At 40.6% G+C, this 13,379-nt stretch overlaps 1 protein-coding gene across 1 annotated transcript in view; it reads left to right on the forward strand.

Moving 5' to 3' along the window:
• The window catches only part of DGKI (diacylglycerol kinase, iota), a 125,348-nt gene that overhangs the window by 90,083 nt on the left and 21,886 nt on the right, over positions 1-13,379 (forward strand). Inside the window, exon 27 of the mRNA XM_009887059.1 lies at positions 4,196-4,221. Coding sequence (XP_009885361.1) covers positions 4,196-4,221 — 26 coding nt within the window. The remainder of the gene's footprint in view (positions 1-4,195; positions 4,222-13,379) is intronic.

Raw genomic sequence — 13,379 nt, forward strand, 5'->3', positions numbered from 1 at the left:
GTAGGGAATGTATGAGTGGAGGCTTTTTACGCTATTCTTCAGGCTATTTTATGCGTTTCTAAATATGGATACTTCATTTCCTGAGAGATCCCTGTGCATTTTGCGTTAAACACAAAAGGTACTGCTTTGCTTGCGTAGGGAGCGGTGGAACAGGCAACGTGCAGCTTCCCCTCGCAGCCTGAGGCTTGCAAGTGCTGTTGTCCCTCCTGAGTAGAGCTTGTCACTCTGCAACAGGGGGAGAACACTACTGCAGGACCTACGGCAAAAGGAGGGGTACAAACAACACGTAAAACAAACGGAGGTGATAACATACTTCCCCTCCTCCTCCCTTCTCATCCCCTTCCTTATCTTCATAATAATATTTGCCTTCCCTTTAACTAGTCACTACAGCAATAGCTCTTTATGAAGCATCTATCAAACCAGGGAAGGGGAAAAGTCAGGTTAATGCCCTTGGTGAAAATATTTGAAATTGGGCTTCACACTTATGCATGGAAAAAGACCATTGTTGGTAGAAGAGCTAATTTAATTTTATGATTCTGGAAATGTAGCCAGTCCTAGACAATCTGGCCTGTCTTTACTTTCTTGGGTGGGTGGGAGTAGGTGATGAGCCTTTATTTATGCAATGTTACACTAAGATAAAACCAAAAACAAGTAACGGTTAGTATGAAAAATAAGCAATTCCATTCTGAAATGGCCAAGACCAGGATATAGCAGTGCCTGAACCTTTTTCTAAAGGTTTTCAAGGTTTGATTTGTTTTGTTTAACCAAATTAAAATATCGTCAAGATTTCATTTGGCAAAATGTTTTGACTCAGGTGGGACCGCAGATCTTGACAGCATGTTAGTTCTTCTGAAATATCTCTGACTTGCCTCTATTTTTTTTAAGGCATAGAGGTTATGGGAATGATAACTTGCTTCTTTATGACAGTCAAACACACAGCTAGAATCACACTCCAAGAACAGCTGACAGGCACTAGGTAGATGGTAACTGTGTGGATGTTAGCAGCTGAGAGTCCTCCCTTCTCAGGACACTCGTCTGGTGACCGGTGCTGCCACAATGTATCTCTCACACTTCTTACAGACCTGAGAGAAAGATGTGTGACCGGAAATATGAACATCCACTGGATTTTTTTTGCTGTCAGGAGAGTCCCCTGTGGCTCTGGAGTGAGTGTATGTGGTTTAGAGCAGGTCATTAGACTTTCCTTCTTTCCTCCCTTAGAGCCTATCATAAACATGGGGTAGACCAGACAATGCATAAAATGCCCAACACTATTAGTGTGGACTTTTCAGCAGCCTCATTTCTTTACATTATAGTTACAAGCAAGACTCCCCTTGGTGTAGTTAGGCCAGTACTTGAATGGTTTGGAAAATCCTTCCCTCTGCTAAAACATGTGGCCTGAAATTGTAGGAGAATGTTGCAAGTCTTCTCTGCTCTTTGCCAAAATACTGTGTGTCAGTAGTGGAACAAAGGAAGCCTAGTTTATTGTGGTTGAAACTTTGGTATCTCCAATGGTGGAAGCTCTCATTGAGGCTTTCCTGTGGCTGAGATATACAAAACCTCTCTTTGTGGCTTCGCAGCTACATCAGAAAGTTTGAGCTTACGCTATTTCTTCTCCTTGTGGAAGTGGAAATTGGGTCTCCAATCCCCCTGTTAACAACGGGTGAAATGAGCCAACAAGCTCAAACTTTATTAGGGTAAGGCAGAGAAGTATACGTACGCATCAAGATGCTGTGATTTTATAAACCTTATTTTCTCAGGATACCAGGCTACGCAGTTCCAAAAGATGCTTGATGACACCTTTCAAATGAAAACACTGCTGGTAGCAACAGTAGTACCTGTTAGATTTTTTACTGTTCAACCACTGTGTTCAAGGCATGCAACAAAGCAACAAAGGTACACGGCAGTAGTATTTTGAAAAATGCATAGTAATTTTTGGCAAACTAAATATGCACAAACATATTTTTCATCCCTCCCTTCAATGTTTTAATTGAGAGGGCAGTGGTATTTTTATAGTGTCTCTCCTGTCGTAGATGCTTTGAGGAACTAATGACATCTGTTTTACCAGGCATAAAGAAGAGCCAAATTATAGGATAATCTGCACTGTTTATTTTATTTTATTGTTTCAAATAAAGACCTGAAAGGTGATGAAAATGTGCAACTAAGAAGCAAAACAAAGGAATAAATTCTAGTGATGCTGTGGGATACTGCATTAACAAGGGGTGGTGAGTCAGAATACGTGAGATAAGGAACCTCGCATGATTCCTGCATGTAAAAATATTTTTAAGTATCTAAAAATTTGCACCTCTTGATATTACCCATCCTGGACTGTTTAACCTTATAGGAAACACTGTATTGAGTTTTGACCTTCAAAAGGGTTTCTGCTGGGGGTTGTGAAGGAAGGTCTGTAACTAAGTGGTCAAAGCAGTGGGACAGAGTCCCAGTGATGCCTGATAATCCTCTGGGTTACCTGCACTCCTGCTGTATTTCCACAGGAATGACTGAGGCGCAAGGGCAGAGCTGGCCTGGTTGGCAGCAGAGCAGGGTACATGCCTAGGATGTTCAGCAGCAATCAGAGGATTTAATGGGAGTAGAGGATTAATTAATTCTGATCCATACAGACGCATTGGCTTCTTGCACACTCAGAATCTTAATTAGGCAATCACATTTTTTCTTTTCACAGTGACCATTGCTCCAGCTGTGCTGTAACTCTTTCCTCTCTTTCTTTGCAAATCTCTCTCTTTTTTAAAAATAAAAATTTGCATACCTCATTAGGAATATTTCTTTTCTTTTCATCTTTCCTGTTTGCATCTACATATTTGCATATCTGCGTCTGATGTCCTATAATTCCTCAACCTTCATTTTCAGACCCCTGTTATGGAATGAGATCACGACTTCTTCCTTGGCTCCGTTATTTCTCTAAATCCAGGGTTTCTAACCCTTCTTCCTTGCCCCCCCTTCCAGCCCCCAGCTCCTGCTGACTCAGTTAAATATATATGTGCTCTTTTCCTCTTTGTTCCTTCTTTTCCCTTCACCCCTCTGTGGCTGCTTTTCTTATTGTCAGCTTTGATCTGTTTGCTGGCAACACTAACATTTTTTAAATCTTTAGTAATTTGTTATTTTTTGTACCTTGGTGCAAAATGAAATATATCTTGGAAAGGAAGCATGACTTGTCCCATTCCCTGCAGGAACGCACTCCATGTTACCTGGGTGGGAAGGGTATATATGCAGTTGAAAATCTTTGTTGGGGAAGTGCTGAGGCAATGGTCCAATCTGCTCTGTGCTATTAATTTGGTCTAAATAACTAAGGCATATCCCAGATTTGGCTCTACAGTTAGCCCCAGTTTTGCTAAGCCAAGCTACTGCAGCAAAGGGAAAAATGAAGGGCCAATACTTTACACCTCTTTACGTTCCTTTGTTGTGGGTGCTGACCAAAATGATGAGGAGTGATGGGAGCTGTGACACAAATGTCTGGAATTCAGTGGGGACCTTCTGTTCATCAGCAGAGGCACTGTGAGGTCCCTCGTATTTTATAACTCCTCACTCTCTTGGAGTATTATCAGAGACTTAAGCCACTGGTTAGGGTATCCGGTAAGTCTTGTGTTGCTGCTGCTACATTGCTTTTTACTGTACTTACATCTCTCCAGACCCTTTTTCCTTTCTTTTTTTTTTTTTTTTTGTCTGTTTATGTTGCTTTTATGCTCTCCACCACATTGACTCATGGTAAGAAAAATGGCTACCTTAATGACTGGAAGTTCCTCTGAAGCTATAATTTCCTCAACCACCCCTAGCTGTGAGGTTTCCTCCTGAGCCACACTTAATTATGGACCCTTCAATAAACTCTTGAAGGATTGGGACTTTCTGAACACTAATGATGTCAGCTATTTCCAACAGTAACGGTAGTAGATAAGTTCTTTGCCAAGTACCTACAGAAACTCTTGGCATGAATGCTTAACAGTGTAGCTGCCAGCTGCCTTATGGACATGACTCCATACAGCCACTCTGGTCTACAGAACCTGCTCTCTGTCCCTGCCCTTTTCTGTTTTTTTCTTGTCAGATGCCTTCCAGCCCTCCCTTCTAAGTTAGCCCAAGAATAAAACCTTCCAATTCCTCCGTACTCTATTCCCCAAAGTAAATTGAACCTTATTTGTGGCCTTTCCATACCAAAGATTGACTGGACTTTGTTGTTTTATTCCAGGTCACCAGTCTCTTCAGAAGATCAAGGTAAGATGTGTTTTATAGATATTAATAGCATATTAAAAATGAGACTAAAGACTAACTGTAAGCTGTGTTTTAACATAGTTGTGGTGGAGAAAAATTACTTTGATATTGCTCAAACTTTGTTCACCCCTAGACATCAAGTGCTTGCTCGTTTAGTTTGGGCTGACAGAAGTTAAGCCTGTGTTGAGTTATTTGTAAAATGAATCTTGCTCCAGCAAACTGAACTATTGCCAGAGTTTGCAATTTATTCACACGACTGCATAAGGCTTCACCTATGAAAAATTATGTGTGGGCTTAAAGGGCGGTATATGGTTTTCGTGAAGATGAGCCGATTTCTTATGATGCTTATAGGGCAGCACCTTTGTAGCAGAGGAGAGTGGATTGTGTTTAAAGGCTTGAACCCAAGTTATCTCGGGTAAACACTAAAATCAGTTTGCTAACATGGTGTAGAATTTAGTGCCATTAGGAGCTTCTACATAAAATAATCTTGTGGCTTGAGTAGCAAGAGTTGCAGGTTATGGTAATATACTTACTCTGAATGAGACTGAAGGATCTGATATTTCCCTATGGACTAAAGAGAGAGTTTGCAGTAACTAATTGTTCAATAACTATGACCTGCTTAGGTGCTTAGACCTAGGTGGTATAAATATCCTTCTAGAGTACACTGAAGTATGGTTGCATTGGTAGTGAAATCCAGAGGCATACTGCAAGTGAGGTGGTAATTGCACTGGCAGAGCTACACAAGGAATAAAAAAAAAAAAAAAAAAGAGATTGTAACTGAGAGGGGAAAGTTCATTATGTAGCTCTGAATCTAGAATACTATTTTGGACCACAAAAGGAAAAAAAAAAGAATCTATTTTCTTATGGCATTCAATTTGTATGCAGTTACACAATCTGTAAAATTTCTGGACAATACAATAAGTATTATTCGAGAAGGATCCAGATTGGGAATAGTAAGGACTATTGCAAATGGACATGTAAGGAGGTCTGAGTCTGGAAGTATGTACCTAAAATACGTGCACTTGGAGTGTGCAGTGACGAGTTAGGTATCAACCTACATTGCCTTTGGCTCCATCCATTATCTTTTTAGTCCAGTATAGTGGTTGTCAAACATACCATCATTAATAAATTCTATTCTGTTTCCTTGATGTGTTATTTCTTAGTAAAGAAAGTTATAAAGCAAGCCATAAAAACAGACAAACATGTCAGACCAAAGATTTATCTAGCCCATCTAGTAGTCCATACCTAGTGTCCAATAGCAGTGGATCCCCTGACACCTAAGAGCACGAGAATGGGAGTAGTATACAGTTTGAATTTCCTGGTGTACCCTATCAACTTCCTGTGACTTAGAGGTCATTGACTTTGTGAACCAGAGGCAATTTTCGTGTTTAATAGTTCATCTGCTTTTTACCATGACCACAGCTTCTTAATATAAAGTACTGGACACTTGTGAGAAGTTAACAGTATACCCCATTTCTCCAGCCCTCAGAAGAAATTTGAAAACATTATGGTCTAATATACTCTTTCAAGACCTGGACTCAAGCTTCTTCTGGTGCATAAGCTTGTTCGTGATAGACTACTTTTGCGTTTTCATTTCCCTTGCATTTATTCTATTGCTCCATTTTTATCTATTAATGGAACAACAGACAGTGTAAATGTGTTTCCTTGTATATCTTTATACTTTAATATTTCCTGCTGTCATAATGCTTTCATTCTCTCCACTGTTTTTATACTGTTCTAGTTTTTCACAAAATCTTTCTATTTGCCATCTACCATCTGCTGCCAGATCTGGGTCTGCCTTTTCAGGTTTGATAAACATCTCTGAATAGCCTCTTCCTTCCTTTTCTTCCCTTTCTCCCATAAGAAACCTCCTCTGAAGTGCAGAGTGAAAGGCCTGTGTTCCCTTGACCAATTAGTGACATGATAGTGCTAGTTAGAAGTTTTGTGTGGGGTGTCTAACTAGATTTTTCATCCATGTAAATATGTAGGAGCTTTTCTCAAACACAAAAGATTTTACATGCCCCAGTGACTTTTCGGAAAGAGAGGTCCCAATACTTGGATTTCCTCTCTCCCACTATGCGGCATACAGACCATGGTAAACAACCACAGCACTAGAAAGAAAACGTGACACAAGTGCTGTAGCACAGGCTGTTTTGAGCCTAGCTGCTTCTCAGCCCACTTTATGCATATGTGGAAGCATCTAAAACTAGTCTTGGATCTGAAATCTCTTATCTAAAACAAAAAAAAGGGAGGGTCCAGGACAGAGCTGAAAACTTATCTCTGAATTTTCTGGTTTTGTGGTGTTTATGCAGAACTCTTCTGGTATATTTTTCTTGAAGTAGGTATCCAGGAGTCAGTTTTGAGACTTATTTTCATTAGTAATCAGTACTCAACTGTGTGCCTATTCAAGATGTTAACCATTCATATGTAGTTTTATAAGGCAATAATGCTTTGGGGTGCACAATGGGGCGAGATCCAATTATAGAATAAGCTACACTCACTGACATAGCTCTATGTCCTGTGTTTCAGCTGCTCTTCTCTATTATGGGGCACCTTTCTAGTGCTGGTTTTCTGATGATGTGATGTGTTGGCCATTACTGAGAAAAGGTGCTTTTCTTATTTACGTTGGATCTTTTGTTTTACCTTCCCATTTGGTTCCCAATCTTTGTTTTAATCTTCTTTAGTCTTCAGTCCTCAATTTTTCTTCTCCTGTTTCTCTGTGTTTCTTTCTTTCCATCATCCTTGTCTCCCTTTTCAAATGTCTCTTTCCCCTTGACCGTGAGGTTGCATTCTGCATACGTTCTTGCACTGTGCTCCTCACTTTGATTTCTGAATGTCCTGCTTCTCCTCAGTGTGGACTGCCCGCTTAAAGCACTAGTTGCAAAGAGTTGCTGTAGCATCTGTAGTGTAGCAACAGAGTTGCTACCAGAATTAGCATCTAATGTGAGTGGCACTTCCATTAATCCCTGACAGGACAATGCATTATGCTGTCTTGAAGAGAGGGTGAGGATAAAGCACCATCTGTCTGGGACTGGGCATCTACTGAACAATTGTAACGGCACACAATGCTCCTTGTTGCGGACACAAGTTAAAGGCACCTTTATCAGTTGCAAAACAGAGCCATTTTAATTGGCACAGAAAGAGAAACAGTACTGCTAGAAAATCCTAAACTTCAAAAGAAAAAAGACAAACCTCTTAAAGACTTTAGAAGGTTAGTGTCTTTGTTCTTGGTACAGGTAGTTAGGAAATACATAACTAAAGTGTGAAATTCATCTTCTTTCCTTTTTTTTTTTTTAAATTAAAAATGAAAAAAAAAACCCACCACAAAAAGAGCAGGAAAAAACACTAATCCCAAAATTCCCTAACAGACTGACAAAATGGAACAAGCTAAGTAAATACCAAAGCATAGTAGTTTAGCAGAGTATTAGGGTGATGGTTGTGAAGAATGAAATGGGGAAGGGCTACCTGTGCAGTCAGGTGGGTCCTGGTGCAGTTACATGCCTTGCAGCCTTGGAGGACAGTGGTCTTTCTTTGGGTGCTGGGACTAGCTGAGGATCAACAATGGGCATGTGGCAGGGCCACAGAAGATCTGGAGGATGTCGTGAGGGAGGGGGGACAGGGAGGTCCCCTGTTAGTTAATGGTACCACCTGCTGTATTTTCACTCTGTGACAATCCTGGTCTTATGCTCAGGAGGCCTGAAGCTGTTGGAGGTTATTGAAAGAAACCATATCTATTGTTTCTAGATCAGGTATGCTGCTGTGATGGCTTCTAATGCATTGCCTGGCCAGTACACAGTCATTCCCCAGTTATCATTGGATGAATGAACCCTTCCTTCATCCAGCACCTTTCAGTAATGCACTGTACACTGTATGTCTGCTAGATTACGCCTTGCCCACTCTTATTCACAGCCAACCTGCAGAAATCTGGCTACATATTTTCCTATCCTAATGCATTGAATAATATCCTTATATTTTATGTTACCTTTAGTCTGACTTCATTTGGGTTATCTTTACCATTCTTTGGTTACCCCGTATAACTGAGTTGGCTGTTCTTCATCATCACCTGAGCAATGGAGGGAAATGCTCTTAAAAAAGTACAATGAGTTCCATTTCCGTTTGTCTTCTGGAAAAAAAAAAAAGCAAACCCAAACCAGCAAACTGTTGAGCAGTCTGCGGACACTGGCATGTTATTTATCTAAGACAACTTGGAGCTGATGTAGCTCAATACTTGTTTGCCTAACTTCAAACAGAGGAACCTTGTTTTTGATGGAACTACTCAAAGTTTCAAGTGACCGTACTAATGCATCTCAAGTAGCAGTCAACCCCAGTGCTTAGTCCTTATGCATCTGAGTTGCGTTCTGATCTGAAGGCAGGAGGTTTCAAATATTTGTGTCTCTGGTCTCTTGCTCTTCCTGTTTCCCAAAACCCATGAAACTGGGCTTTTTGCCTTGTTTGCTTCTAGCAGACATGCTGTTTTGCTGCATTAGTATAATTTCTAGCAAGCTTTGCTGTGATTAAACTCAGTTGTTGTTTGTTTTCTTTTTTTCCTGCAATAGATTCCAAATTCATGAGGGAATAGGGGACAACTGAGAAATTAAGACAAGAGGCAAATAAATTCAAAAGAGAAATTTTGGAGACAGTTATTAACCATGTCATAATATGATACAAAAGGTGAAGATGAAGGACAGTATTTCTGCTTTGGAAAAATGAATGGTGACACTCAAAGATCTTCCAGATTCTGGCAGATGGTGGTTCCATGATGATACTTAGAGTCATACAGTCTGGATAACCTATCTTCAGGAGGGATTTGTGCAGAGCCAGGAGTGCATTAGAAGTGAAGTGGGTTTGAATGGTGACCTTCAAATTGGCCTCTATTAGAAGAGTTTTCCAGAGGGATTGCTTGGCCCAGGTTCAAATTGGAAGCTTGGGATGGGAAGTGTAATTCTGTTTCTAGATATCCGTCTGGATGGAGAGAGCAGCTGTATGAATTATAAGGAAGGGAGTGATCAAATGTGTGCATGGAAGGCAGTGACAGCACTTGCTTTGCAGTACAGCAAGCTGTACAGCAAAATGCTTTGCTACACAGTATCTGCTCGTGCCTCGTAGGCAAAATGTGCTGTCCATTATGGTATTTGCTCCAGTGCTGTCTGCTCCATTAAAAAGAAGAGGTCTCAACCCATGCAAAGAGGAAGATGGCTTTAGGATCCCCAGAAAAGGGCACAAGAGCTGAGAACACTTCCTGGGACCTCCAAAATATGGGATTTCCTGTTGTCCCTGGTGGTCTGTGGGAACATGGGCTTCACTCTCTCAACCTCCTTTCTGCTTTCTAGATCCAATCCCCACTAGTCTTGCTAGTCATAGTCTGCAAATGGACATTCTCCTCAAGAGTTTTTTAAGCATCCTGCCGTTCTGAATAAAAGGATGAGCAGGGAAATACAGATGAACCCAAATGTCTCAGTGCTGGTAGAATAACAAAAAAAAAAAAAAAAAAAAAAAGAGGCACCTCTGTTTTGTATGCCAGATTCCTTCAAAAGACAGAGTGATGGTTTCATGCAGCTCCAGCTGAGAAGATATGTTCTTCAGGGTGATGTGGCAGCCGTTTACCGAGCAACAAATTGAGATGTCTTGGAATGCTTTCTCTGAACAAATCAAAGACAGTACAGTGAGGGGGATCCTGACTGCAGGTATTTATTTTGATTAATTAGCCGCTTTGGTAAGAAAGCCCTCCCGGACAGTGTTTTGAAAGTATGTCTGTGACCAGCTGAGCCAGCAGTTGCTTGGGGATCTGCTCTGAGTTTGTTCATTTGCTTCTCGGCTCAGCAATGGAGAGCCGTGGTACACATAGCAAGAGGAAGCATTCTGTCAAAGCACTTCTTCAGGGCTGAGGGAGGTCGTCTCTGCCCAAAACCTTTAAAAGGTGCCTCCACCCCACCTCTCATCACATCTAAGCAGGCAGAGGGGTCAGTAGGCAACTGGAAGGAAGACATCTGGCAGATGTGGACATCTGAATGAGTAACAGAGGAAAACTGGGGAACATTTATTTCCAGATGGCCACTGCCATTATCCCTTTCCCAAAAAAACAGGAGGAACTAGGAGTAAGGAATGTGTTGTCTGAATCAGGGCACCAATTTCAAGCAGAAGCCCTGGGTAACCTTGCAACCTACTTTGCTCCTGTTTTTTGTTTCTGATGGAAACTGCTAATGGTCAGGTAGGAGTGGCAACTTGTTAAAGTAAAACAAAAAAAACCCACAACAATTCGCTCCATCCACGGAAGGCTGTGGCCAGCAAATAAATCCTTAAACTAACTTTCAGATTATTCAGTCGTACTGTGAAGCCCCAGCTTGTTGAGGAAGAGTTACATTGATATTGTCCGGCAAAGGCACTGCAGCCAGCCTTGCAGCGTCAAAAATATGAAGGGAGAGTGATAAGAGTGCCTGTGATAGTCAAGTCAGGGAAGGGGGGGAACAGTGTGGCCTTTTTATTTTTAAATAAAAAATAAATCATTGCTTAATTATTTTACCTAGAGTTCTCTTCCTGCCAAAGTAATGCCAGTCTATTGATAAAGTGGCTGCATTAGTCAGCCAAAGTCTTCCTTGCCTTGTGTTCTCGCTTGATCAGAGACATTTTCCTCCACCACATTACTCCTGAAAATGACATTAATTGTTCCTGTCTTGGCTTAAAAATAAAAATGGTGGAAGGGAAAAGGGAAGCAAAAAAGTGAAGATGTCTACCAGATGGTACTTAGTTTATCTACAACTGTTCTTTGGGTTTTTAGCCCATTTACAAAGAAAGTCCTTTTTCTTTACAGTCGTCCCTTCCTTTTGTAAATTTGAGTTAAACGGTTTTGCAGGAAAAGTTTGGCATTAGGGTCTGCATACTTCCACTCCTAACTATCAACTGCACTCTCCGCTTAGCACCAGTGCCACATAAACAATTCAGGGTGGACTCTAATTGGCATCAAAGTACCTTTAAACTAGTCTGACAGTGCAAAGGGGGCCTTAAAGGCAGCTTGGGTGTAATTTACATCTGCTTGAAAGCCTCTTTATCCTTCCAGAGTTGTATGAAGGGACTTCTGTGTAAGTGAGAATTTAGCCTTTCTTTCCCTCCAGCAAGCCTGCGTGGTTATTTTTACTTCCTTTTTCCTTTCTAAACAGTGATTTGATGCTGTGTGTTGTTTGAATCCAAAACTCTTAAAAGGAAAAGGCTTGTAATGCATATTTATAACCACCTGAGTAATGGATGATTTTTGTTGCATGTTAAAATTTTTGTCTTATTCCGGAGTTAGTCAAAACTGTGTCAGTTCTGTCTTTTGAATCTGCAGAGGATGGGATGCTTTAGTAACTAAAGAGCAACCCACACATGTTTAGGAGGGTTTTCTACCTCTTTGTGCAATCATAGAAATAGATGTTATTGAGGTATGACTTATTCAGAGGGCCAGCATGCTTCAAAAGTGTCTCTCAAACCACAGGAGAATGTGTGCTTATGCACACGTTTTCCTGTACAGATGGATTAGCTCGAGATGCTGTGTGAAGGCCTTCATAATATTCCCCTTGCTGAATAGTCATCAGATGTCTGTCTCTGGCTGCTGTTCAGCTGGTCTGCTTTCGAGCTTTTGGTTGCAGCAGGTTGCCGCACTGTCGGTTTTCTTGGTCTCTTGGGAGCATTTTGAGCTTTCAGGCTCTTTATTTGGTTTTCTTTCATGGAAGTAGTGCCTCACAGCACTGCTGTTGTGAGCTACCTAGACTTGTGCCATTGCTCTAGGATTCCCTAAGAAGCCTAAGCCTTTCCTAAAGCTGAAATCCTGTGGGGAAATCTTGTTTACTACCTGTTTCTTTAGGATAGTGGCAGCAAACAAATACATTTTGGAAAAAATTTAAAAATCAATGACTCTTTGTAGCCAGCACAAGAGGGACTATGTTCTGGGCAGGAAGCCTCTAAACTGTGTGTTTCTCTAAACTCAGCCTCTAAACTGCTGTCATATTTCCGTCATGGTTCTTATGCAGTCTTTGGGTAGAGGCAGAACTCCTGCCTCAGGTCCAGGAACCATTTGCCATTCCCTGTTCCCCATTCCCCGTTCCCATGCCAGACAGCTCCTGCAGGTGTAGACCACCAGCACCGTCTTTCTCATGGCTGATGTTAGATTAGAAAGAGATGTTGCTGACATATAGGGCTAGACTTTGTTTTAGAAAGTGAGAGACTTTTTTTCTTTTTAAGCTATAATTGCATTTATAAGTTCCTGTCTCTTCAGGCTTATAGGCAATCAAATCCCCCATCAAAATGCCCCTTGTTTAGTTATAATGCCTCTTTCTCGAGCATTGAAATGTGAAACTGGTTCTCCTGGTTTGTCAGCCCTCTTTTTGCTGAAGATGTTCCATTTTGATTGCTCAAACCCAAAGTTTAAAAAATAGTGCAAAAATATTCTGCTGTTTGGTGCAAGATTTTTTTTTCTTTTACTATATGTCAGCTGTTGTTCAATGTGGTGGTAACAATCAGCATAAAAAGAAAACAAGATGGAAGTTAACACCTGACACCAATATACCCCAGAGTCTTATTGTTAAGAGCACTACTAAGCTTTACGATCAGGCAGATTCCTCATCAGTACATGGACTGTATTTACAGGGTAAATGGACATTGTCATGGATGGAAATATTTGACACAATTATGATTTAGCAGCAATTCAAAATTTATTTATGATTTGAGGTAGATAAAGAGGTTGAATTTTAGCAGCACTTAGTCATTAACTGATTTAAAGATATACAAAATTATTTAATAAAATAATTAAACAGTGATTTAATTACAAAGATGACAAAGATGACAAAATTCACACTAACTTACTATAAGGTATCCCAAATCAATACTTACATATATGAGCAAAATTACATACCTCAAATTAATACATATACATATAAGCAAAAGCATATAAGCACACCATCCCCACCCAGGTGTCTTAACTGCTGGAATAAAAAGTCCCTTAGTAGTGAGCGACTCTAATGAGGGTACCATTTCTAACTCTTACGTGTGCACGGACAAATGGAAGAACATCCACGTCCATAAAAACTAATGTGTATATATAGGTGGAGATGTGGATGAAAGAGAGGCTAGTCTATAGTTAAAAATTTCCCTTATCCCGAGTTTAGAGTAAATATGCACAATGATCGGCA

The sequence above is a fragment of the Charadrius vociferus genome, unplaced genomic scaffold (assembly GCF_000708025.1).
Source record: "Charadrius vociferus isolate BGI_N301 unplaced genomic scaffold, ASM70802v2 scaffold756, whole genome shotgun sequence".
NCBI lineage: Eukaryota > Metazoa > Chordata > Aves > Charadriiformes > Charadriidae > Charadrius > Charadrius vociferus.